A 26720-nucleotide genomic window follows, 5' to 3' on the forward strand; every position below is an offset into this window, starting at 1 on the left:
TTGGATGTTGCAGTCCACTGAGTACTACAGATGCTTTATTTTACAGGCTTTGTTAAGTCTATAAGATCAGAGGATTCAAGCCAGTCAAAGAGCCCACTCAGGAGACAGGGGCCCAGAGACAGGGTTATATTAAAGGCATTTCTAGAAGGAGTGCTTTCACCTCTGATGATGGAATTCTTGAAGGTAGGTTTTGATCAAGCCCTTCAGGTGATTAAATCTCTTAAAGTGAGTTCTCGACTGTGGGCATCTCATCCGAGCAAACTGAAGGGGCACAAATTTGTTTATTCCTATATGTGTGCTCCCCTAAGGGAGAGGGTTTTCATCAAATTCTTGAAGGGAATCATGACCCTCCATTAAGAGCCATGGATTCTGGTCCAACTCCCTCTTGAAAAAGAGAATCTGAGATGGCAGTGTAAAACTTGCAGGGACTTGTCCATGATCAACGCAGCAAATCATCTGCAGAGCCAACCTTGAACCCAGTTTTCCAGACTCCCAGTATAGGTCACAGGGGTCACAACTCATCAAACATTCTAGCTGCTGTATGTCCGACGCTAGCGAGGCTGGTGTTAGTGAGACAAAGGTATGTTATATGCTGTAAAACCAGGCATCAGTTACGACAGTACTTCTCAAGCTACTTGTTATTTTTATGATGTGACCCAGGAGATATTTGTAGGGTACTCTTAAGATAAACAGATGAGCCTGTTTGTGGCCAGTTCCTCTGGCTTGCCTGGCCACCCTGATGGCCCACCATTTGGCACACTCAACCCAAGCTTGATGAAAGATTTAAGCTATGGCACCTTGAGCCTGGCAAGTACAGTATTCCCCTCGTCTCCTTAGTCTTAAGTGCTGCTTGCTCAGTGCAGCTCCTCTAAGTAATCCCCTGCCCATACCTCCCACACCTCCTGGGCATCTTATCACCCACCACAACTGGAACATCATTTCCCTGAGCGTCCACCATGCATACAAAGATCTTACTATTTCAAGAAGGGAAGGGAGGGAAAGAGGGAGAGAAACATCAGTGTGTGGTTGCCTCTCAGGCACCCCCTACTGGGGACCTGGCCTGCAACCCAGGCATGTGCCCTGACTGGGAATTACACCGGTGATCCTTTGGTTCACAGGCCAGCACTCAATCCACTGAGCAACCAGCCAGGGCTGTTCTTACATATTTCAATACCCTCTTTCCCTTCTATCTCCCAGATGTCCCTCAGCCAGAATTACTCTCCCTCAAAATTTTAACCCATGACCCTGTGTTTCCATGTTCTAAACTCCAAATTCCTTCTCCACTTCACCTCACTACCCACTAACACTTAATCTTGGCAGCACCTAAAACTTCAAGTCCTCCTCCTTTTCTGTTCTGGCATCCTCATCCTGTCTCAGATCCTTTCTTCAAACTAGCATCTTTTACTCTTGGCTCTTCTCCAAGGCCAGCACTTCCCCTGCAGTCCTTAACTGTTGATGCTACTAGGAATGGGCAGCATTCTTTTGAAAAATTTTATTTTTAGAGAGAGGGGAAGAGAGGGAGAAAGTCAGGACAGAAACATTGATAGGTTTGCCTCTCGCGTCGATCCGTTGCCTCTCGCACGCACCCCAACAGAGGAAGGGGCCTGCAACCCAGGCTTGTGCCCTGACCATGCCCAACCAACTGAGCCACACCTGTCAGGGCCATGCAACATTCTTTTGATTCTCTCTTGAGTAAAAATCTTTTTTGAAATGTCTCATGCTATTTAGATATATTACTCTCTAGTTTTCCGGTTTTGGGGTTTTTTTTTGTTTTTGTTTTTTGCTATTGGTCATTACACATTCACTAAAGATTTTAGCACCTGGTTTATGATCTTCCCCCACCTCTAAATTCCAGTATCTAATTTTCCTAGCTTTTCACTTCCACTTCATCTACTGTATTTCATGACCTTGTCCTGGACTTTATCATTTCCTAGTGCCGTTTAACTTAGGAACTTCAGTTTGCCACCCTGACCACAGGGCTCTCCCTACCCTGTTCACACTGCCTGGTCTTCAACCTTACAGAAACCTGCAGGTTCATGACTCTGCATCAGTCTTCACACAGCCTGCACCCGAGCTGTCGTCCCACAGCGCACTCAGTTTCTTTTTGGGAATAACTCCCAAGCCGTGCACTCACGCTAGAATCTGTATTCTCCACTTTTGCAGCCAGGTGGCTGAGTTTTGCTAGAAAAAATACATACAGGAGAGATCCTTGAAAGCAGGGCCTCCAACCTGAGTCCTCTCCCAAATTTTCTTCACTCTCTTCTGGTCCCCTTCCTTGCCTAAGAACTTCAACCATAAAATTAATGTTATCAAGTATTCTCCCCAGTACCCTCCCCCATCTGTCTGCATGCATGTTCTTGTTTCCTAATGTTTTAGCCGAACAACAGTGACCTGCCTCTAGTCTAAAGTGCATCCCTTCTCCAGAATTCCTTCTGCATTTCGCTTGCAGGGGCATCCCGCCTCCCCAGGGACCTATAATCGGCTTTAGCCTTTTCCTCTCCTTTGGCTTTTTTCTCAGCCTCTCATATCATTACACACAAACCTAAACCCATAAAACAACAACAATAATAATAAATCCCCTTGCTAGACCCTCTGAGCCAATTTTTTCCAGAGGAATCTACGCTCGTTGTGTCGGTCCTTTTCAGTGCCCTGCCTAGGTAATGCGATATGACAGCGACCGGTCAGTGCCCGATCAGTCCCGAGTTTAGAAAGCACTAGGTGAGGAGAGACAAGCTCTCGTTTTTTCCAGTGTCAGACTACTCGTCTCCACTTCCATTCATCGTTTTTTCAGTCTCGGCTCCTCCCTTTGCCTGGCCTCTCCTGACTCTCGCGAGAACCGTGGTCTCTATTACGCACCGCCCCACTTGAGCCGCGCACTTCTCGCGAGGCTGCAGGCAGGGCCGGGCCCGACATGGCGGAAGGTAGGTTTTTTGTGGGTCCGCGCGGGAAGGCGCGTATCTGTGGGGGCGCTGCTAGCTGGGCAAATCAGCCCTGAGAGGGAACGGCCGGACGTGGTCGCATGGAACACAGCGGGCGTCGCGAGCCGTCCTCTCCAGCCTCTGCCGGGCGCGTCGGGCGGGGATATTGAATGCTATTCCTATGGCAACGCCCCTCCGGCGGTCCGGGGCCCCGCGGGACCCTGGCCCGCTGCGGAGCCGGCTTGGGAGATCCCTGCTGGAACTGAGTGCAGCCGCGGGGATCCCGAGGGCGTCCGGGTAGGCTGCTTTGATTGCCCGCGGTGCTGGGACGGTGGGGGAACTAACCCTTATTCTTAGGAAATCGAAACTGCTGTCCTGGCACGTCCTGCATCCGGAAGGGGTACATCCCTCGCCTGCGGAAGAGCTTGGGACTCTTTTCTGGGTGAGGGGTCGGGAAGAGCCAGGGCTGTAACTGGCCCACGCGCCAAACGGCACGCGCCGGACTCCCTAGCTTCCCCGGGGATCCGGGCCGGCTGGGCTTCTTTCTCCGCAGAAGTGCACGGCAGGAGGGGGTTTACTTGGCAAGGGAGTTGGCCAAGGTCACTCTGCTCGTAAGTGACGTTGTGTGACCCAGACCCCCCTCTTTGCCTCTCAGTCTAGTCCCGAGCCTCTTTTCTGGTTCCCTCTTTATGACACTGCAGGTAAGGGCAGTTTGCCTCACAGGTTCCACGTCCCTCAACGTAACACTATTAGAATCCTTCATTGTCAAAGTCTTATTGTACAGAGTGGGGAGTTAACTGCCAGGGACCCTACAGAGACAGGGACCTACAGGGACCCTAAGGAGAACCTGGTCACTGTGCTTCTCCTATTCATTTAGTGGTGGGAGGAGAATAACTCCTTATTTGACTTGTTTCTTGAGTGACTGCAAGGTGTTGGTCGCGACCTGTTATATTTTATTTTCTTTGGTTTGGGCATGCTGGTTGTGAGTTAAGCTTTGAACGCATCTTTGCTGGGATCTTTGGGCGGCACGCGACAGTTTGCAGAACTACATTGGATAAGACTTCAGAACTGCATTGTTGAAGGAGGCCTGGCATGTGTGTTATTTGCACTTTACAGATAAAGGAATAGAAGAGATAGCTGGGACCGGCACCCAGTTTTTGTCTTTGCTCTTTTTACCTTGTTAGACCCCGCCTCCCCCCACCCCACCGCGGGAGGGTGAAACATCAGATGAGTATTGTTTGAAAGCGGAGGAATAAAAGCAGAAAGAAAGCAAAGGCATTCTATGAAGCTAGTTTTGTGGTAAATCACAGAATGTTGTGTAACATTGTTGAACACGGCCAGCGAAATGGAGCTTGTTGCTCAGAGCAGAGAGGTGGGGTAGAAAGGTTTCGGGGAGGCCGTGTGTGAGGTAATGGGTAGTCCAGCACTTAGACCCTGGGAAGAGAAGTTGATGAGTGCTTTGGGACCACATTACCAAGGATGAAATTGTGGAGGGCATCTGGTTTTTCATTCAGCAGTTTTTCGGAGCACGTGCTGTGCTTTGCAGGCAGGTCCCAGCCAGGAGGAGCTCACACAGGGTGAGTGTGCGGATGGTTATCCTGCAGGTGCCTGCAGATACCGGTATGTGTCAGGGTAACATCTAGCCCGTGGAGTGTGCATCTTAAACCAACCATTTTTTCAGGGTTGAACTAGCAAGGGAGGGTAGATAGGTAAAGAGAGTCAGGAGGTTCTGGCTTCACAGTTTTGTTTTACCTTTTTTGTATCCTAATTTCCTGGCTTCTGATTTAAACTGTTTGGAAACAGTGTTGCAGTGGGCATTTTGGTCCAGTTAGCGCCTTCAGCCGAAGGTGCTTTTATGCAAAGAAAGGCAAGATTAGCTAGAAGATGCTTTGCAGGGGTGTTATTCTGCTGTAGTTAATTAGAATTCATGAGAGCTGGCTACACTTTTTTTTTTTTTAATACTTGTTCTGAGATATTCATTTAAATATAAAAACATAGCAAGAATCTCTCATAATTGGATTATCTGCAAGCATACTCTATGGGAACTTCCCTGGTAATAGTTTTTGTTTGGTGGCTTGAGTCCGTGAGCATGTGGAAGTAGCTCTTAGGAATGGTAAACAGAAGCTGGAGAGCCTGAGTATACAGTCATTTCTTAATGTGAGTTGCTTACAAACCAACCTTCTTTCCTTCCATCCATGGGTATTGGTTTGATCATATATAATTAGCTAAAGTCGGTCTTAAAAGTTTCCAGTTCCACTCTACATCTCTGCTGCTGTCCTATAATTCAAACTTTCTTCACTCAGAAAGTTCCTCTTACATGGTCTTTCTGCTTTTACTTTTTCTCCTTGATTTCGTTTCCCTACAGGCTATTCTCTTTGAAACATAAATCAGATTATGTCTCTCCCACTCTTCTCAATATACTCACCTCTTCACCTCCCCTCCCCACTCCCATGGCTCTCAGTGAATTTAAAATGTATTCCAAAGCCTTACAATGGCCTTCAAGTCCCAACGGGGTCTGGCCCCTGGTTAACACTGTTGCCTCATTTCCGAATTCTCATTCGTGGTGCTCTCGCTACAGCATCTTCTTTGCTGTTCTTCGTACATTCCAACACGCTTCTACCTCTACTTCTTTGTCCTCGCAGTTCCCTTTGACCTGGAACAGTCTTTTTCAGTTTGTCCACGTAGCTAACTTTTATTCAGGTGTCTGTTCAGTTCCTTCAGAAATCTCTCCTAATTTTTTAAAAAATTCCCTTCTGGAATATAAACCCCATGAGTGCAGAGACTTTTTCTGTTTTGTTCACTGCTGTATCTCCCAACTTAGGATCCTGCCTGTTGAAGGAATGAATGAATGTGTTGATCATCATTTACCAGACATCAGGAAGTGTTGCCTGGGTACATCCTTAGTGTCTTGTCAAGTAAGCTGGCTGGTTCAGCTTTTAATGTGCTCCGAATAATACCAGTCTGCTGGGAGCTGCCTAACCTACTTTCCATCCAACCTATTTTAGTTTCAGCAGTTAAAGTGCGATGCTTAAGGGCTCAGTCTGTGCAGTTGGACGTGGATTTGAATCCTAGTTTTACTAAACTGAGATCAGAGGCAAGCTGATCAGTTGTTCTCAGTCTGTTTTTTTGACTTTAAAGGACAGATAATTTCTATCTCAAAGATAACCGTGAGGATCAAGAGAAGTAGCACACGAAGAAGCTTTTGCACAGCTTTTAGACATGCTGACCGTGGATGCAGTCTTCCTTCCACTTTCTTCAACCACACTCCCCTTTCCTTCCTCTGAGGAATTAAAGTGAAAATTGGAAAAATGTAAATTGTTTATTAAACAGAAAATTGATCATAGACTTTTATTACCTTTGTCGAATTTGGTTAAGAAAACATTTTTGACAATTCAAGTAACAAGTGAGTGAAGACTTCCCATATTGTGGATACTCACTGGCTAATACAGTAACCACTGGCCACAAATTTAATTTAAAATAAATAAAACAAAAAATCTAGTTCTTAGTCACTAGCTTCATTCAAGTGCTCAATAACCATGTGGCTCCCCATAGTAGCAGACAGCACAGATGAATGTGTCATTCCAGAAAATGCTGTTGGACAGCACCGTCCCAGAAAACGCTTAATCCCTATAGGCAAGTAGAATAGGGAAAGAAGAAACTTCATTCTTTCCAGTTTTGAAATTTATCTCTTAATTTATTATTGTATTCATTCAATAAACTTCCCAGGCCATTGGTTACAGTCTGGAGGCCTCTCAGGCACTGTCCCTTTCTATACCACTCCTTTCTTTTCTCTGCCTTCCCTTTCACTTCTGTCACACGCAGTAGCTGTTAGCCTTCTTGAGGATTTTTTCCTAAAGAAAGTTTATCCATTCACTGCAGTGACTGTTGGTGTGTCAGAGCAGAGCTATAGAATCATGCTGAGATGTACAGGGTTCAGTCACTGGCAAGGTGAGTTGCTGGAGTTGAGATATTATCATGACTTACGGTCATGCCCAATAAAATGAGAAATTGCTATGTCCTCAGTATCTCTTGTTGAATCATGAGTAGGCCAAGGACCTAGGTTTTTATTGAACTCCACCTAGTAAGTAAGGCACTGTTGGGTGGAGGATGGGATGAGCATGGAGTGCGGGTGGAGGGAGAAGTAGGGGGGAAGTTATCCAGCAATAGCCAGACCTAGAGCCTGTTCACAGGCAACTAGGCAGTCTAGGAGGGGAGATGCGATTAAGAAACTGTACTGTATTGTGCCCTGGCTGGTGTGGCTCAGTGGATTGAGTGCCGGCCTGTGAACCAAAGGGATGCTGGTTCTGTTCCCAGTTAGGGCACATGCCTGGGTTGCAGGCCAGGTCCCTGGTTGTGGGTACATGAGAGGCAACCACACATTGATGTTTCAAAAACCTCCCTTTCCCTCTGTCTAAAAATAAATTAAAAAATAAAATCTTAAAAAAAAGAAACTATTGTATTGTGGACAGTGAAATATGGCTAGGATTACTTTGAAAATTCAAAATGGGAAGAGATTGTTTGAGGGAAGTGGTGGGGAGTATGTTTTGGGTAATCAGGGAAGGCCTTTTACTGCAAGTGCTTCAACTGGGCTTTGGGAAATAGGCCTCTTTTGGACATGGGAAGAGATGTTAGGGGGAAGAGGTCACTGCTCTTGGTGAAAGGATATGAGGCTGGAAAAGTATGTTAAGGGCTGATTATGAAGGAATTGGTTAAGCATTTGGATTTCACTCTGTGGGCCATGGGCTAAGGCTGCTGAAAGGTGCCAGCCAAGGTAGTGACATGACTAGAATTGTCTGAGGCATGCTGAAATGTAGAGGATGAATTTGGGAGGAAGGGAGGCTGGGGAGAAGGTGATAACAACGGATGATGGGTCCTTTGGTGAGGAGCATCGGGGCTGGTGAGGACTGATGTGAGAGAGACTACAGAAGGTCAAAAAGACAAGAGTTTTAAAACCTGTTTGCATGTTGACGAGAGAAATATCCAGTAAGACTCAGGGGTTCTAGGTTTGTATGACTCAGATATGGCTGGACTGTTAACAGGATGAGGAGGAAGAGACTTGAGAACAAGTATCCTGACCTCAGTTTTGGTCATACTTGCTGTACCTGATATACCTTTATGTGGTTATGTCTTAGCAGGCTGTTGGAAGTATTTCCAGTCTGACTGGCCTTTGGGTAAAAATTACCTGGTTAGCTTATATTTGTTGAGTATCTTCTATAGAGCCAGCCCTGTGGTCAGCACTATATAGAGTAAGGTTTTGAAAAATGTCTAAGTTACACTACCGACTTGCAGACGAGACTTAACAGAGTTGAATGACATTCACGAAAGATGTATTTCATTTATGTGAGGTACAGACTACTATGCTGGGGGTGACAAAGTGAGCAAAACTCCGTTTCAGCCTTAATGGAACTTGTGGAACACGTTGGGGAAGGCAAAGCTTCTCCAAAAAAGCATGCACATTATGTTTTATATTTTACTGAGTTTTCTCTTTCGCTCTGATGGTCGGTGGCACCAGTGTCTAGCTGCACTCTCAAGTCAATACCCTAGAAGTCATCCCCGACTCGCCCTGACTCTTCATTCAGTCACCAAGCCCTGTGGATCCTTTAAAGCTCTCACACTTGTTCTTTGCTCTGTGCTGTCATCCGTTAGTTCAGGCTGGTGGTTCTCAACCTGGAGAACCCTGCATATAAGAATCACCTTGTGAGCTTGTAAAAACCGAGGCTTATGCGTCACTCAGCTTCAACAAAAATGAACATTTCCCATAAAACCATTTTTTTCAAGCTCAGTCAATACTGAATTATATATCTATATCTAGAACATCTTTACTACCTAAGAAGTCCTGGGTAGTAAGTTTTATCTGTAACTGGAATAAAAGGTTTTAAAAAAAATTGTATTCTTTAATCCTCACCTGAGGATTTTTAAAAAATTGATTTTAGAGAGGGAGGAAGGGAGAAAGAAACAGAAGCTCACAATCAGTTGCCTTCCATACATACCCCACTTGGGGATCGAACCTGCAACCCCGATATGTGCATTGACTGGGGATTGAACCCTCAACCTTTTGGTGTATGGGACGATACTCCAACCAGCTCAGCCACCCAGCCAGGGCTTGGCTTGCTTGCTTGCTTGCTTGCTTGTTTATTTATTTATTTATTTATTTAAATTTAGGACTTCTTTTTAAAAACTTATTAAAATCATTTTTTGTTTTTCACTTACATTCAACATAATATTATATTAGTTTTAGGTGTGCACCCCAGGGATTAGACGTTGTGTAACTTACTAAGTGATCATCCTGAGAAGTCTCACACCCGGCTGACACCACACATAGTTATCAGAATATTACTGACTGTATTCCCTCTGTTGTACTTCACATCCCAGTGCCTGTTCTGTAACAACCAATTTGTACTTCTTAGTCCCTTCACCTTTTCCACCCATCCCCCAACACCCTCCCAGTCCTCAAAATGTTCCCTGTATCCCTGAGTCTGTTTTTGTTCTAAGTCTGTTTTTATTTTTAGATTCAATTGTTAATAGATATGTATTTGTTGCCATTTTTATCATATTGTTATCTTTTTTTCTTCTCCAACTTCTTTAAGACCTTTTAACTTTTCATGTAATACTAGTTTGGTGGTGATGAACTCCTTTAGCTTTTTGTTGTCTGGGAAGCTCTTTATCTGTCCTCTAATTCTAAATGATAGCTTTGCTGGGTAGAGTAATCTTGGTTGTAGGTCTTTCCTTTTCATCACTTTGAATATTTCTTGCCATCCTCTTCTGGCCTGCAAAGTTTCTGTCGAAAAATCAGTTGAGAGTCTCATGGGAGCTCCCTTGTAGGTAACTAACTGTTGTTCTCTTGCTGTTTTTACAATTTTTTCTTTGTCTTTACCCCTTGGCATTTTACTTATGATGTGTTTGGTGTGGGCCTCTTTTGAGTTTATCTTGTTTGGGACACTGTGTGCTTCCTCCTCCAAGGTAGGGAATTTTTATGCCCTTATTTTTTTTTTACTTTTTAAAAAAGATTTTATTTATTTTTTGAGGGGGGAAGGAAGGGAGAAAGAGAGGGAGAGAAACATTAATGTGCAAGAGAAACATTGATCTGTTGCCTCTCACACATCCCCAGTTGGGGACCTGGCTGACAATCCAGGCACGTGCCCTGACTGGGAATCGAACCAGTGAACTTTTGGTTTGCAGACTGGCACTCAACCCACAGACCCACACCAGCCGGGGCTGTCATTATTTTCTTAAATAGGTTTCCATTTTTTTGCTTTCTCTCTTTTCCTTCTGGCATTCCCATGATGTGAATGTGGGAATACTTGAAGTTGTTCCAGAGGCTCCTTACACTCTCCTCATTTTTTTTTTTTTTTGGATCCTTTTCTTTAAAAAACAAGAAATCCTCACTCAAGGATATATTTATTGATTTTGGGGAGAGAGAGAGTGAGAGAAACATTGATTAGTTGCCAACTGTATGTCCCCTGAACAGTGATCAAACCCGCAACCTTTTGGTGCACAGACAGTGCTCCAGCCAACTGAGCCACCTGGCCAGGGCTGGATCCTTTTTTCTTTTTGCTGTTCTGATTGGGTGTTTTTATGCTTCCTTATATTCCAAATCACTGATTTGACTCTCAGCTACATCTTCTCTACTGTTGATTCTCCGTAAATTATTCTTCATTTTAGTTAGTGTATCCTTCATTTCTGACTAGTTCTTTTTTTATGGTTTCCAGTTTTTTTTAATGCTGTTGAGGTTCTCACTAAGTTCTTTGAGCATCCTTATAACCGTTATTTTGAACTCTGTATCTGTTACTTTGCTTGCCTCCATTTCATTTACTGTATTTTGCTGTGTATAATGTGGACCATTTTTGCCCAAATTTTTGAGGGAAAAATAAGGATGTGCATTATATATGGGTTGTACTAATTCCATATAATGTTATTAATTCTTCTATTTATGCTTATGTGTTAAAAGTGTAATAATGATACTTGTATGCAAAATAATACATTAGAAAAAACTAAATGAAGGGTTTTTTCCTGAAAGTTTGGGCCAAAAACATAGATGTGCATTATATACAGGAGCACCTTACACACAGCAAAATATGGTAGTTCTTTTTCTTGTTCTTTCACTTGGGACCTGTTTCTTTGTCTCCTCATTTTGGCTGCTTCCCTGTGTTTGTTTCAGGGTGTTAGATAGATTTGCTACATCTCCCAGGCTTGGTAGAGTGCCCTAATGTAGTAGGTGTCCTGTAGGGTCCAGTAGCACAGCCTCCTTATTCACCCGAGCTGGATATTCCAGGTGCGCCCCCCAATCCAGTGTGGGCTTTGTACCCCTCCTGTAGTAGTTGAGATTTGATTGCTGTTGGCATGTCATTGGGAGGGATTTATGCCCAGATCAAAAGGCTGAGAGGACTTGCTGGGACCACTGTGGAGGATCAGCTGTGCAGGGGCTCACCCCACAGAACAGAACTTCAACAGGGCTGTGGTGCCTGCTGAGTCTGCCTCTTGAGTATGTTGCTGGTGGAGGTGGTTGGGTGGTGCTTTGGTGTGGTCTGAAGCTGGCTCTGAGGCCTTCTTGGAGATGCAGGCCCAGGTCAGCTGCCTCCTCTGTTCTTCCAAGGGCCTTCTAGCATGAGCTACAGTGCTCTCTGCAGATGGCTGTTACTTGTGCTGGGTTTGGAGGTGTCCAGGAGAGGCCAAGCTGTGAACCAGGGCCTGCTGCTGCCAGTATCAGGCCTGGGGCCACTTATTAAGAGATACAGGGCATGCTGAGGCCAAAAGCTGTTTGTTTGAGAGATTTTAGGAAAGTCTGAAGCATGAGCTAGGCTATTCATATGGAAAAGCTACTGGAAACAGCTTGGGTGAGTCCATAGTTTGGGTGGGGAGGGATCTCAGGGGATCACCAAGGCAGGGCTAACAGTCTTAGCCAGGTTGATGGAAACTCAAATATGATGCCCACCTTCCAAGTTGGGGAAGGGCTCAGAAAGGGAACAATGGCTTCTGCCAGCACACAATTCAGTTTTCCCCTGTATGTCCCTGGTGCCTTTCGTACTGCTGCCCCAATGTTGGAACTCCAAGGAAGTGAGTCCGAGTAAGTCTGTGTGCAGGCCATTTAAGAGGAACTGCCTGGGACTCCAGAAGCCCTCTGTCTCACTGAGCCACAATCCCTCCTGGTTTTTACAGCCAAAAGTTAAGGAGACTTTTCTTCCTGGCACTGAAACCCTTAGCTGGGGGCCTGGTGTGGTGCTGGGACTCCTTTCTCCTCAGGGGGGACCTCCGCAGCCCAGCTATCCCTGCCAATTTTTAATTGCCATGTGTGGGTGTTTCTCTGACCCTCTTTCCAGTCTATGTGTGGCTTCTTCTTTATATCCTTAGTTGTAGGACTTCCGTTCATCTAGGTTTCAGGTGGTTCTGAATGACGGTGGTTCTGTAGTTTTGTTTTAATTTTGATGTGGTTGTGGGAGGTTCAGAGTACCATGGTTATCTATGCTAGCATCTTGACCAGAAACTCAAAAGGGTTTTTTTGTTTGTTTGTTTGTTTAAATAATGGCTTTTGGACTTTGTCAGAGCATTCAAGTTATGAATTGCTAGATTTTTATATGGTGCAAAGTCAAAATGTGAAATATCTCCTGGCACTGTGTTCCTTTTAATAATACCCAAACTGTGTGTGTGTGTGTGTGTGTGTGTGTGTGTGTGTGTAGAGAGGTTACAGACTGGCAGGCGGATCTGTTACCCTGACCCTACCTTTGCACTCTCCTCCAGATGGTATTGCTGCCTTTTCTTTTCCTCTTCCCTGTTTTTCTATAGGTATGTGACCTTGAGTTCTCAACAGTAAATATATTTACTTATTTCCTATTCTCCATGAAATAATTTTCCTATATTTAGCCCTCTCAGTTCATGTATGTTCAGGAACCCCAGTGAAAGAAAAATCCCATCTGCATTGTGGTAAGTTTAGAAAAGTAGTAGGGGTAGTAATTCCTCCCCAGTGAAGAGCGTATCTATTCGGATGCCAACAAGGAAGATACTGTATTCTAGGAAGGTGATACTCTAAGGAAATGTTGTTATGTGGAAGACCCTAATGTATGCCTGAAACAAAAATTATTGTTGTAGTTCTTAAAATAGGATTCCATCACAGCTTTTACAATCATTTTTCTTTTATCTAATGGACATAGTTAGGGCAGAGTAGGAATAAAGTGATTTAGTCATTAAATAACTATACCCTTAAACAACACTAATTCACTGCAAAAATTGAGGATAGAATGTAAGGACTACAGAAATCTAGAAAAAGAGAATAACAGGGTTTTGTTAATCTAAAAAGACTGAATACAGTGTGGATTAGAATTGTAGTAGATAGAGGAGAGTAGAAGTATTCAATGCTCTGACATTGGGGCAGGTATTAGGCAGCATAGTACAATGGGATGAACATGGGCTTTCGCTTAAGGTCTTGAATCTTAAGTCAGACCCTGTTAATTGTGTGATTTCAAGCCATCCACTTAACCTAAGTGAATTGTTTGTTTAGTACTGTGCTACTTTGAATATGTTGGTTAGAACCTGAGATAATGAAGAATTAACTACTATAAGAGACATTAAAAGTATTAGTTCCTTTTTCTAATTTTCTTTAGGTATGATTTTTTAAAAAGATTTTATTTATTTTTTTAGAGAGAGGGAGAAAGGGGGACAGAAACATCAATGTGCGAGAAATACATCGATCGGTTGCCTCTTGCACATCCCCAACTGGGGACCTGGTCCGCAACCCAGGCATGGGCCCCTACTGGGAATCGAGCTGGCGACTTTTTGGTTCACAGATCGACACTGAACCACAGCAGCCAGGGCATAATTCCTCTTTCTGTTTATTGCAAAAGATTACAAGAAACTGTATTTTGTTTACTCTATAAAACTTTGTTGTTGACACTATTCCAGCAAGAAGGTGCTATGGCTTTGAAATATTTTACTGTACAGAATAGTTTTGTTTGTAAGGGTAGATAGAGTAATTTCCTGTGGCCACTGTAACAAATTTCCACAAACTGGATGGTTTAAAACACACAGAAAAGTATTCTCTCATGATTCTGTAGGCCAGAGGTCCAAAATCATTGTTTATTGGGCTGAAATCAAGGTATCACTAGAGCCGTACTCTCCCACTAGCAGAGAATCTGTTTCCTGCTGCTTCTGGCTTCTGGCTGTCAGTATTCCTTTGCTTGTGGCTATATCACTCCAGTCTTCAAGGCCAGCATCTTGAAGTCTCTCTGTTCCATCTTTGTACGGCCTTTTCCTCTGTGTCAGTTTTTCCTCTTCTCCCTCGTAGAAGGATACATGTAATTGCATTTAGTGCTTATCCATATAATCCAGCATAATTTACCATCTCAAAATCCTTAATATAATCACACCTGCAGATACCCTGCCCCCATTTTTATTTTTTTTCCATATGAGGTAACATTCAAGGTTTTGGGGATTATGGATATAATGGAGAGGCATTTTTCAGCCTATCACAGTAGGCGAAATCATGTAATTTGACCTATTTCTAAAATTCTTCTATTTCTGTGCAGTGTCTGTATGCTCAAAGGCCATGCAACACAGTTCAAAGTACTGCTGATAAAATACAAAGGTAATTAAGACACTTCCCATTATCAAGAAAGTTCTTAGAGCCCTGGCCAGGTAGCGTAGTCGTTTGGAGCATTGTCCCATAGACTGAAAGGTTGTGGGTTCGATCCTCGGGTGGGGCACATACCTAGGTTGGGGGTTTGATCCCTGGTTTGATCACATGTGGGAGGCAACCAATCGATGTTTCTCTTATATTGATGTTTCTTTCTCTCTCTCTCTCTTCCTCTCTAAAATCAGTGAATATATCCTCGGGTATGGATTTAAAAAAAAAGTTCTCAGAGGAACCTGAATGCCACAGTAGCAAACTGGTACTTTTGTAGAAAGTGGGGAACCAGTTGAAGCTGTTTGGTTAGTTGATCTGTTTTAGGATGATTTGTCTTGATACACGTAGGATAGAATGGAAAGGGGAAGGATGAGAAAGGTAAGTGAACGATGCTAAGGATTCAAGGAAATGTTGGTATGGTGGTGTTCAGAAAGAGAAGGATGTCAGGGTGCATCCCAGAGGGCGTGTGCTGTTAGTTACAGAGGCATAACTGACAATATAATTCTCCTATTTTAACTTGTCACTTGACAAATATTTACAGTAGTGTAACCACCACTACAATCATGACATGGAGTATTTCTATAATGTTAAAAAATTTCCTTCAGCTTCTTTGCAGTCGATTGCATTCCCTGGCCTCTGGCAACCATTGAAATGCTTTCTGTCACTATAGTTTGCCTTCTCTACAATTTCCTATGGGATTACACAGGATGTAATCTTTTGTGTCTGGCTTCTTTCACTTAGTGTATTGATTTTGATGTAGTATGTTGCACGTAGTCTCTTTTTATTGCTGAGTAGGATCCCATTAACAGTCATGTGCTGCTTATTGAGGATATGTTCTGAGAAATGCAGTAGTAGGTGATTTCGTCATTGTGTGAATATCATAAGAGTGCACTTACACAACCCTGAAGCTTTATCCTGCTAAACATCTAGGCTATATAGTCTAGCATATTGCTTTTAGGCTACAAACCTGTACAGCCTGTTACTGTACTGAATAATGTAGGCAATTGTACTTTAACACAGTGGTAAGTATTTGTATATTTAATCATATCTGAACATAGAAAAGGTAATGTAAAAACGTAATAAAAAATACAAGGGAGGACCCAATAAATCCCAGAATTTATCTTCTGGAGGGCGGGCCCCTTGTAGTACAGACTTCTCCTGCTAGGTGAGTGTTCTAGAAGCCCATCTGTATCAGTGTACCAGCTGGCATGGTTGTGAGAGGCTGTGTTCAGCTTCAGTGAATTTTTTATGAAGACTCTATGAACATGTTTGTTCATTTCATGATAGGTGATTTACAGGTGCGCCTGCCCACACTGTGCTGAGTGTTCAGTATTTTTCGACCAAAAACCCAAAAATGGCATTACCCCCGTGCCCCACCCTCCCTGTCACCCAATCTCTTCTCAAGCGACTTTTTTTTTGTTTCCCCAAATGAAAAAAAGTCCTCAAAGGAAAACATTTTGCCAATATGGAAGAGGTAAAGCAAAAAACGTCAGAAGCACTAAAAGGCATTAAAATTGACGAGTTCCAAAACTGTTTTTAGCAGTGGAAAAAAGTCTCGATAGGTGTATTGCATCAAGTAGAGAGTACTCTGAGGGTGACTGAAGCTTAAACACGTAAGAATAAGTACACAATTTTTTATAAATAAGTTCCAGTTTTTTTGGGGGTCCCCCCTGTAAAGTGTGTGTATTTGCAGGAGCAAGCATTAGGGAGGCAGGGGGAGGTGCCATTGGAGGAAGAGTACCCCTTCCTAGGAGAAGGGGTGGAAGAACTGAGAAGAAATGAAGAGAAAGGGAAAGAGACCCATTGAGATAAAGCTTGAGAGGAGAGATAATAAAAGGGAGAGGGACAGATGGGGGGGTCCAGAGGGGAAGGGGAAGAGAAAAACTGCACTCAGAGGAAAAGGAAGCGTGTGCATGAATGTGTGTGCACACATGCCTGCGGGCTGTGTGTTTGTACATAGGGATGGGCAGGGGGTGGAGTCCCAGGCTCCCCTCCTCCCCTGCCACTCCTCTCCCTCTCTGGCCAACTCCTGGCCCTGGCCATAGGAGGGCACAGAACAGGTGAAACATGCTTATCCTCATCAATTTTTTTTGTTTTTCAAAAGCACCTGAGAGTATTTAATGAACTTCCCTCCTTGTGTCTTCAAGTTACCAGGACACAGGCCCCCACCCACACCCTAGATCTCCTCAGCTCTTCTGCTGAAGAATTGGGCCTTCACAATGACAGGCTGCTTTGGGAGCAGTCCCTTCCCTAGAACTATAGTAGCCCGATTGCACCACATCAGTGATGGGAGTGGCTCCGGTCTTGTTTTTGGCAGCATTTACCCGTGTCTGCTCACTGACCAGGTCCACAGTCTAATGAGGCTGGCAGTTGGGCAGAAGCTCTGGTTCTTCTCTAAGTGGTAATGCCTCACACCAACTTTCCCAAAGTTGCCTGGGTAATACTTGTCAAAGGTGATCCTGTGATGTGCAAATGTTACTTCAGCCTCGCTGGTGCTTCTTGCACTCACTGATGCGCCTGTGACTATAGCTCACGGGACCCCAAAGTTTCTAGGTCTCCCTCAGTCTGGTTGGCATGTTGGCCAAAATGCAACAGCAGCCTCCTCATCTATTTAAACCACCCAGAGTTAGCAGTAAATTCAACCTCATAGTTGGGTCCAACCTTTTCTTTCAACACCACAAGCTTCATGTTTATATGCACAATGGACTGGCATTGTATATGTGGTCTGTCTTCACTGAAATGTATTTAAGTGGCACATGATGTATATGTATCTGTTACAACTTAGGTCCATTTACCAACAGGACATTTGAGTTTCCAGTTTTTGTGGACATGTTTTCATTTCTCTTCCGTAAATACCTGGGAATGGATTTCTTGGGTGGGTCATTGGCAGGTATATGTTTATCTGATGGGAAACTGTCACACTGTTTTCCAAAGTGGCTATGCCATTTTGCATTCTCACTAGCAATGTATGAGAGTTCCATTTCTCTACATATTTGCCAACACTTTTTAATTTTAGCCATTCTAGTGGGTGTGTAAGTGGTATCTCATTGTGATTTTAATTTGCATTTCCTTAATAGCTAATGCTATGCATGTTTTTTAAAAATATATTTTATTGATTATGCTATTACAGTTTTCCCATTTTCCCCCTTCACTCCACTCCGCCCTGCACAACCCCTCCCACCCACATTCCCCCCCTTTAGTAGTTCATGCCCATGGGTCATGCATGTAAGTTCTTTGGCTTCTACATTTCCTATACTATTCTTACCCTCCCCCTGTCTATTTTCTGCCTACTATTTATGCTACTTTATTCTCTGTACCTTTTCCCCCTTTCTCCCCCTCCCACTCCCTTGTTGATAACCCTCCATGTGATTTCCATTTCTGTGGTTCTGTTCCTGTTCTAGTTGTTTGCTTTTGTTTTTGTTTTAGGTTCCATTGTTAATAACTGTGAGTTTGCTGTCATTTTACTGTTCATATTTTTTATCTTCTTTTTCTTAGATAAATGCCTTTAACATTTCATATAATAAGGGCTTGGTGATGATGAACTCCTTTAACTTGACGTTATCAGAGAAGCACTTTATCTGCCCTTCCATTCTAAATAAAAGCTTTGCTGGACAGAGCAATCTTGGATGTAGGTCCTTGCCTTTCATGACTGGGAGTACTTCTTTCCAGCTCCTTCTTGCCTATAAGGTCTCTTTTGAGAAATCAGCTGACAATCTTATGGGAACTCCTTTGTAGGTAACTGTGTCCTTTTCTCTTGCTGCTTCTAAGATTCTCTCCTTATCTTTAATCTTGGCTAGTGTAATTATGATGTGCCTTGGTGTGTTCCTCCTTGGGTCCAGCTTCTTTGGGACTCTCTGAGCTTCCTGGACTTCCTGGAAGTCTATTTCCTTCACCAGATCGGGGAAGTTCTCCTTCATTATTTGCTCAAATAAGTTTTTAATTTGTTGCTCTTCCTCTTCTCCTTCTGGTACCCCTATAATTCAGATGTTGGAATGTTTAAAGATGTCCTGGAGGTTCTTAAGCATCTCCTCATTTTTTTGAATTCTTGTTTCTTCATTCTTTTCTGGTTGGACGTTTCTTTCTTCCTTCTGGTCCACACCGTTGATCTGAGTTCCAGTTTCCTTCCCATCACTATTGGTTCCCTGTACATTTTCCTTTATTTTACTTAGCATAACCTTCATTTTTTAATCTAATTTGCGACCAAGTTTAACCAATTCTGGGAGCGCCCTGATTACCCGTGTTTTGAACTCTGCATCTGATAGGTTAGCTATCTCTTCATCACTTAGTTATATTTTTTCTGGAGCTTTAATCTGTTCTTTCATTTGGGCCTTTTTTTTTCCCTTGTCTTGACATGCCTGTTACGTAGTAAGGGGCAGAGCCTTGGGTATTCACCAGCTTGGGGCAACCCACTGTGCTGGGCTGTGACACTGTATGTGGGGGAGGGGTCTGAGAGGGAACAATGGCCCTTGCTCCGCTTTCTGCTGGATTTCAGTCACTTCCCGTGCTACCGACAAGCCAATTGGGACCTCCTGGTGCTGATTCCTGGGTGGGTGGGCTTGTATACTTTCTAGGACCCTGTGGGTCTTTCCAACGAACTCTCCTGTGAGTCTGGGAGTTTCTCCCGCTGCTGCCTCAACCCCTGCAGGTGTTTTCAATCAGAGGTTTGAGGCTTTATTTCCCCATGCTGGGACCCTGGGTTGTGCAGTCTGTCTCACTCCCCAGTTGTTCCTCCCAGCTTATCTGCCCACAAATGTGGGACTGCCCACTCCACAATCTGCCGCCTCGCAGGATCCACCAGCCACTGTCTTGCCCACCCCAGTCCTCCAGCCACCACCTTGCCATGAGTTCTCTCCACCTGGCTGCCTGTCTCCACGTCTCCACCCCTCCTACCGGTCTGGATGAATATGTCTTCTTTAACTCCTTGGTTGTTGGACTTCCATACAGTTCAATTTCCTGTCACTTCTGGTTGTTTTTTGTTTTTAAATTGTTGTTGTCCTTCTTTTGGTTGTGTGAGGAGGCACAATGTGTCTACCTACGCCTCCATCCTGGCCGGAAGTCCGCTATGCATGTTTTTATGTGCTTATTTGCCATGCATTTATTTTCTTTGGTGAAGTGTTCCCATTTTTTCCCTTTTTGATTGGGTTATATAAGAGTTCTTAATATAGTGTGGATAAAAGTCCTTTTTGGATATTGTGTTTTGCACATAGTTTCGCCTTGTCTGTGGCTGGCCTATTCACTGTATGTTTTGAAGAACAAATTTTAAAATTTGATAATGTCCAACTTACCAGTTTTCTTCTCTAATTCATTCTTTTTGCCCAGTTTATATAGTTTTCCCTCATCTGAGGCCACTAATATTTTTTCTATGGTTTAGTCTAGAACAGGGGTGTCAAACACATTTTCACCGGGGGCCACATCAGCCTCACCGTTGCCTTCAAAGGGCCAAAATAATTTTAAGATTGTATAAATGTAACTGCACCTTAACTATTAAGGAGTTGAAATTACATTCGGTCCTTTGAAGGCAACAGTGAGGCTGATGTGGCCCCCGGTGAAAATGAGTTGGACACCCATGGTCCAAAGTATTTATATCTGTGATCCATTTTGAGTTAACTTTTGTATATAAGTATATCATGTGGTTTAAGAGTTGGGGTTCACTTTTTCTTTCTTTTCTTTCTTTTCTTTCTTTTTTTAATCCTTACCTGAGGATATGTTTATTGATTTAAGAGATGGAGAGAGGAAAACATTAATGTGAAAGAGAAACATTAATTGGTTTCCTCCTGTATGTGCCCTGTCTGGGGATTGAACCTGCAGCCATTTGGTGTTAGGGATGATGCTCCAACTTATTGAGCCACCCAGCCAGGGCGAGTTCACTTTTTTACATATGGGTACTCCATGGTTCCAATCTCATTATCTTTTTTGTCACTCAGGTGCTTGGCTCTGTCATCAAACCATTTGACTGTATATGTGTAGGTCTGTTTCTGGATTTTATTCTGTTGCTCTGAATGTCTGTCTTGATGCCAGTATGGTATTGTCCCAATTACTGTAGCTTTATAACAGGTATTGAAATCAAGTCATGTAAAGTACTACACATTTCTTATTTTTTTCCCCAAAATTGTTTCGGCTATTCTAGGTGCTTTGCATTTTCATATTAGTAGTATAACTCTCCATTTGCAGTCAGCCCTCTGTATCCACGTGGGATTCATTCCAGGATCCCTGTGGGTACCAAAATCCACAGATGCTCAAGTCTTTTACATAAAATAACAGGCATAGTATTTGCATACAACCTATATTTTCATATAGGCTACATCATTGTATGCCTGCCTACATGATACTTCATTTACGTGAATTCAGCATAGTGTTTGGCACATGGCAAATTCAAGTTTTGCTTTTTAGAACTTTCTGGGATTTTTTTTTTTAGCCTCAAATATTTTTTTGATCCACAGTTAGTTGAACCCATGGATGCAAAACCCAAGGATATGGAGGGCCAACTATATTTAGGTTGTCTTTAATTTGTCAGCAATATTTTACAGTTTCAGTCTGCAGGTCTTGCATAATTTTTGTTAAATTTATCCCTAAGTATTTTTATACATTTGCTATATTATTGTAAATGGATTATCACAGCCTATATATAGATAACCCAGAGCTTTCAAATTTGGATAACAATTAACATGGAAACAGGAAGAGGTGTTTGATTTTGGACTTACTGAGTTTGTAGTACCAGTAGGTTATGCTGTTGAGAGAGATTTGGAGTCATCTGCGTAGAGGTAAAGTATGGGTGAGACCTCCAAGAAAGGAAGTTTAGGAAAAGTTCAGTTCTAGGCCTGAACCTTGCAGGACTCCTTTTAGAGAGTGGGCGGAGTAGACTGTAACAAAGTTCTGTAAAGAAAGGTAGGAGAAACAGAGTACAGAGTTAGGGAGCGAAAATAGAAATAATTTTAAGAATGAGCTGATTAAGATTTGGACACTGCAGAGCAGTTGAAGACCTTGAAAGGTTAGGAAAGGTGATTGCAGTGGGTGATTTTATCATTGTGGCAGAGACCCTTTTAGTAGAGTGGTATGGGTAGAAGCCAAGTTTCAAAAGATCAAGGAGATAAGGAAGGAAGCAGTGGGTATAAAGGACTTGTCTCAGAAACTGGTGGAGAAGGAAAAGAGCATGATAGGCAAGACAGTCAAGAGTGGTAACGTGTGGAGAAGTTTATTTCGGACAGCCTGCTGTGAGCACGATTATGAGGGTGAGGACAGGAGTGAGCCTGGAGAGGAGGGTGCCTTGAAGACGCAAGCGCCCTCTTTAGTGGCGCAGGGTTTGGTAAGGGGGAATAAGAGAATACAGAATTCTAGGCATTTGGGACAGATTAACTACTTTCTTCTCTTTCCATTTGGCTCTTATCTTCATTTTGGTATACTAATTCTTAAAAAATCACATATGGTAAACTATGGCCTGTTGGCTAAATCTGACCTGAGACTTGTTTTTCTACAGCTCTTGAGCTAAGAATTGTTTGTGTGTGTGTGGGGGGTGTGTTTAATTTATTTTTAAGATTTTATTTATTTATTTTCTTTAGAGGGGAAAGGAGGGGAAAGAAAGGGAGAGAAACACTGATGTGAGAGAGGAACATGGTTGGTTGCTTCTCCTACAAGTCCTGACTGGGGACTTGACAAACTTGGCAACCCAGGCATGTGCCCTGACCAGGAATCAACTGGCGACTTTTTGTTTTGCAGGGTCTGTCCTACTGAGCCACACTGGTCAGGGCCATATATATATGTACACTATAAAAAGTATATATGTACACTTTTTTTTTTAAACAAGATTGATCAAAAATCAAAAGATAGCTATATTATGGCACGTGAAGATTGTGTGAAATTCAGTTTTCTGTGTTTATAAATAAAATTTGTGTTGGGTGAACAGTCATGCTAATTCATTTACATTTTTGCATTACAGTGAGTGGCAGGGTAAAATAGTTGTTATAGAGACGGAGGCCTAATATATTTACTGTCTGGCCCTTCACAGAAAAAGTTTGCCAACTCCTGACCTAGAGGGATCATTCTGGGTTTCTTTTCTGACTCTCCTATGACTTGATGATGATGATGATGATGATGATTTTTGCAGTTGATCCTGGTCTCTTTGTTTTAGACTCTTCATAGTGAATGCAGGCATTTTTCTCCCCCTCGAGCAGCTTTGGTTCAGTCAGGACTGATGAACTGTCAGCGTATCAAAGTGACCGCAGACTGCATTGGTTAAGGGCAGATGGATATTATTTAGGAAAGAAACATGGCAATTACAATACAAGCTGCTGACATTCTTCACTGATACTTAGCTCTTTTGGAGAAGTGAAAGGTTTTGTCTATTATTTAAATTTTTAGGCTTATTTTTCAAAAGCAAAGTTGGAGGGAGAGAAAGAAGAAACCACAGCTGAAAACTAGCCACTTTGTAAATTAGTAGTAGTAGTAAATCTTTAAACCAGACACTGTTCTAAGCAATTTAACTTACTTTAACTCAATTTTTCTCCTTGACAACCACTCTGAGATGCTATTATTCCCATTTTCCACATGAAAATACCGAAGCCCAGAGAGGAGTAAGTAGTTTGCCCAAGGTCACAGTAAATGGACAATAATGGACAGTAGCTAGTAAATGGACAACCTAGGATTCCAGTGCAGTCAAGTGAGACTCCAGGGTATGCGCTCCTAAAGACTATGTTGTGTTGCCTTTCTCAGAATGATACCCACTCATATTTATTGGCCGCATAATGGCGGGCAGATCCCCTTCTAAGGTCACTGTATGTATTAGCACATTGAATGGTTACGGCCCACCTGCCTACCGTGGTGTTAACGACCAGAAAGTGGTGGGGCCACCGACCCTAATCAGCCTAGCTCCAGAGCCTGCACCCTTCACTACTGCACTGTGCCGTAGCTTTTTTCATTATTGCTCAGAATGGTACTTTTACTCTTTCCTGTAAGAACTCTACAGCGCAGTAACACTTACAGAGCACATTGATTACTGTATGCAAGGAGACAATGTTCCCCACAGGGTAACGTCTCAGCCATGGGAACATTTTTGTTATACTGTGAACTGTTGTGGCAATCACAATACCACTGACATATGCACCTGTGATGTGTTTCCCCCTACAAAAGAGGCTGGCTGGAGGGTACCTCTGATTTCACGAATAAGAGCCCCAAGTTATCCTAAAGCCCTTCTTTTATCTCACCTCATCTCTGATCATAATCTTGGTAGTTTATGTCTTTTGTGAATGTCCCAGGCTACAACTGGAAATTTATGTCAGGAATTCTGGTACAAGACTTAGGGCTATTGCCATAGATTTCGGAATTATATGTGTATAACTGATATTCAAATAAATTTACAGGGACTGCCTGAGAAGATGATCGAAACAGAACTTTTACGATCTCATTTTAAGGATGAGATAAAGCAGCCAGCAGCTTTCTATTCTTGAAGGCAAATGTTCTCATAATTCCCCAACATAATTCTCCAGATTTTTGTGACTGTGAATTTTATTTTTGCCCCTTCTCTTTGGCGTTCCTTATAGATAATATTGTGCAAAGAAGAAAAATATCCCATTATTCCCTCGCACAGAGACCTGCTGATATTTGGGGGTATTTATTGAACTTACCTGTTTTCCTCATATATGAGGTCTGTCCAGAAAGTATCCAGCCATATACTATGAAAAATAGACATTTATTGAAGAAGATACAAGAAACATTGTACATAGGACAGTGACACCTCAGTCCCCTTCAAAATAGGTACAGTTCTCCCAGTCGCCATCAGCTTCCCCATAGTATTTTCCTGAATCTCATAGATGGTCTGAAATCTCTTTTCTGTCAAAGGTGATTTTAGTTTTGGGAAAAGCCAGAAGTCACAGGGCACTAAATCTGGGCTACAGGGGACTGAATCACCTGGGTGATTTGATGTTTCACCAAAAAACTGTGCATGAGACAGGATGCACGAGCAGGTGTGTTGTCATGATGAAGCTGCCAGTCACCAGTTGTTCATAGCTGCGGCCTTCTGAATCATCTGAGTAGTTTTGGCAGAGGAATGTTCAAGCTTAACAGAAAATATGATGCAGATTCGTTGCTCTGCTCACTTGGTCATTTTGAATGCAGCAGCCACACTGTACACATATTCACTCAATGGCGTCTACTGCCCCCACTGACTAGTAGAGTGAGGTGGTGGTTCACACATGTGCATTCCAGTCCACTTGCCTTGGCTGCCAGGTTACATTGATGTCACACAAACCATTCTCGTTACATTAACAATGGCTGCACTTTATTATAAATATGTGAATGTTTATTATAAAATTGGATTATAAAATATAGTTTCACAGCCTGCTTTTTTCTGTTAATATTTTCTGAATATGCATATTTAGTAGTACATATTTCTTTGAAAACATTAATAATTGCATAATAACTTCAAACTCGTGTAGCACTTAGTTTATTTAACCATTCCTATGTTTTTGAACCAGTTTTTGATTGTTTCCATGTTTATAAAGAATTAGTTACTGGGCAACAGGTGGGGGAGGGATGCAGTTTAAGAGAGGAAAGGAATCATATTTTTATAAAACTGGATTTTACCTGTTTAACTGAAGTGACCAAACACTTGGTGAGCCTCTGTGTCAGGCCCTGTGATAGACTCTGAGATGCAGGTGTAAGTCCTTTCACATCGAGAACAGATAGGAGTGAAGGTCTGAATTAAAGTCATAGTAGAGGTGGGGATAGAGAAGACAGGAAGGATTCCCAGAGATGTTTAAGTGGGAAAGTCAGTTTTTGAGCTGGGGAGGGATGGGGCCGTGTGAGTTAGTGGGGGACATCTAAGATTATTCCCATATTTCACATTCAGGTAATTAGGCTAAATGGTGGTCATTTCTTAGTATACATAGGGACCATACAAGGGGAGAGCAAATTTGCTTGAAGTTTTGTTTGGGCATAGTGAATTTGGGCCGCGAGGGAGAAATGTCAGCTGGGTAGATGGATAGATGAATCTAAGACAAGAGCTCTGAACTAGAGGTGGATCTATGCATCACTGGCCCCTAGATTGTGGTCTAAACCACAGCCCTAAGACCTGGGGGAAACTGCCTTGAGAGAACATACATTTGAGAAGAGGGCCAAGGATAGAACCCTGGGGAATGTCAGTGGTTGAGGGTTGGGAGGGATGTAGGGAAGCACGGGACAGAGACAAGCAGAATGGGAAAGAAGGTGTGGCGTGCAGTTGCTGAAAGAACAGGAGAAGAGGATGGACAAGAGTGTCACACTGTGTTGTAGAGGCCCAGGAGGAGAACCACTGGCAAGTGTCTCTCTTGGGCTTGGCAGTTAGAACATCACTGGTGAGAGAAGTTTTTAGGGAGTGGTGGGAACAGAAGGAGGCATGACAGGGGAACAGTGGGTGAGGAAAGGGTGTGTGGTGTCTAGAGAAGGAAGGCAGACATTGTCAGCTATGGTGTGGAAGGAGTGTTTGTTTATGGTGTGTTTTGTTTGGACTTGAACAAGTTCGTGTGCTGATGAGAAGGACAAGTTGAAAGAGATTGAAGTTGCTGGAGAAGGTATGGTTGATGATAAAGCAGAGGACCAGAGGAGAGTGATGGGTTTGGAGCACGGTGGAGGGATTAAACTTGGAGATACTTTCTCTGAGAAAGGATGGAGTAGGTGGGAGTAGTTGCTGGTACAGTGCAAGTTGTTGGCAGAAGCTCAGTTTTTCAAGGCATTGGCTCAGAATGAGGCAGACTGGGTGGGAGATGGGCTTCAGGATGGTATTAAGGTTTGGAATACCTGTGGTGGGAAGTAGAGGGGTGAGGGGACTTAGTTGAGGCCCAGGGAACAGCCATAGCAATACTGTGGTTCCATAGTTAGACCCTGATTTATGAAAGTACTAACTTGCATGGTCGCGTGATTCCCCACCAAGACCCTAGAGCTGAGGTAAAGGAGAAGTTTCTTGACTGTTACTTCCTTAGGGGAAGCCTTCCCTGATGTCCTAAGTTAAATCTCTTTCTTACAGGTTCTTAACGGTTTTGTCCTTTCCTTCTAGTACTCACTGGAATTGTAGTTTTACATTTGATGGTTATAATTTTTATTATATAAAAGTTTACTTTCCCCAGTAGCTAAAAGCTTTCAGGAAAGATATGTCTGATTGTGCTTACCATTGTGCAGTGTCTGGCACATGCCTAGTAGGCACTTGGTAGATGTGTGTTGAA

General features: G+C 43.0%; 1 protein-coding gene across 2 annotated transcripts in view; it reads left to right on the forward strand.

The window, feature by feature from the left end:
* The first annotated feature begins 2878 nt into the window (after nucleotides 1-2878).
* ANKFY1 (ankyrin repeat and FYVE domain containing 1) overlaps nucleotides 2879-26720 on the forward strand; it is an 88509-nt gene continuing 64667 nt past the window's right edge. The window contains exon 1 of one of the 2 annotated variants that reach the window (XM_024564770.4): nucleotides 2879-2921. In XM_024564770.4, coding sequence (XP_024420538.2) covers nucleotides 2912-2921 — 10 coding nt within the window. In that variant the 5' untranslated portion in view covers nucleotides 2879-2911. Of the gene's footprint in view, nucleotides 2922-2954; nucleotides 3216-26720 lie in introns of those variants that run through there. The other variant, XM_024564771.4, reaches the window with a different exon arrangement.

Source organism: Desmodus rotundus, chromosome 9, assembly GCF_022682495.2.
Source record: "Desmodus rotundus isolate HL8 chromosome 9, HLdesRot8A.1, whole genome shotgun sequence".
Taxonomy (NCBI): domain Eukaryota; kingdom Metazoa; phylum Chordata; class Mammalia; order Chiroptera; family Phyllostomidae; genus Desmodus; species Desmodus rotundus.